The 713-nt window shown below is 51.6% G+C and overlaps 1 protein-coding gene across 1 annotated transcript; it reads left to right on the top strand.

The window, feature by feature from the left end:
- Nucleotides 1-100: 100 nt before the first annotated feature.
- Nucleotides 101-707, top strand: LOC109508921 (ral guanine nucleotide dissociation stimulator-like 3; the record flags this gene model as incomplete). Its single annotated transcript, XM_019858847.1, has 2 exons — nt 101-429; nt 701-707. Coding segments are annotated over exons 1-2 (321 nt in total), but the record flags the coding sequence as incomplete, so codon positions are not given.
- Between the last annotated feature and the right edge of the window lie 6 nt (nt 708-713).

Genomic DNA, 713 nt, shown 5'->3' with positions numbered 1-713 from the left:
GTCGTCCAGTTCTAAAACGTTGTGCTGTCGTAGCGGAACAGCGTGTGTTTGTGTGTCTATGTGATCTCAGCTGGTTATTGTTATCGATAAGATTTGCAGGACTCCGTGGCAGTCAATGATATCTCACAAAAGCCCCGATCCACAGAACCCAGTGCAGGAGTGGGGTGAAGAATCGGAGGACGGTGCCGTTTACGGGATCACGCTGCACCGCGTCCCCGTCCCCTCCTCGCCCTCCCGCTCCAATCCATCGGGCGCGTTCGTCCAGTACCGCACCAACAAAGTGCGGCGTCTGAAGGCCGCTCGTCTGCAAATGCTCGTCAATCACCTCCTGGATGCCGACCGTCTGGAACAGGACTACGGCAGGATCTTCCTCTCCACGTACAGAACCTTCACCAGCACGGCTAAACTCTTAGAGCTCACCTTCCAAAGGTAGAATCACTTTTTTTTTCTTTTTTTGCCGTCCACATAGGTGATGTCTCATGATACATCGATACCCAAAGACACGGAGTTGCCAGTTTTAGGCAAAATGAAGCGAACACGTTGCCTGCAAGGTGCCCATGACTCAAAGGCTCACAAAACAACAATTATTCTGTCCCGAGAGGCTGAGAGTGCGCTTGGTCCGACTCGAGTGCAGGATTAGGAAAAATCTTGGTGAAAATATAATTGCATGCAATTTGTCTTCCCTCGTGTCCCCCTGCAGAGACAGTGCAGCA

The sequence above is a fragment of the Hippocampus comes genome, unplaced genomic scaffold (genome assembly GCF_001891065.2).
Source record: "Hippocampus comes isolate QL1 unplaced genomic scaffold, H_comes_QL1_v1.1 C16700602, whole genome shotgun sequence".
Taxonomy (NCBI): Eukaryota; Metazoa; Chordata; class Actinopteri; order Syngnathiformes; family Syngnathidae; genus Hippocampus; species Hippocampus comes.
Note: the sequence above shows the minus strand (reverse complement) of the source record. Positions and strands in the feature narration are given on the sequence as shown.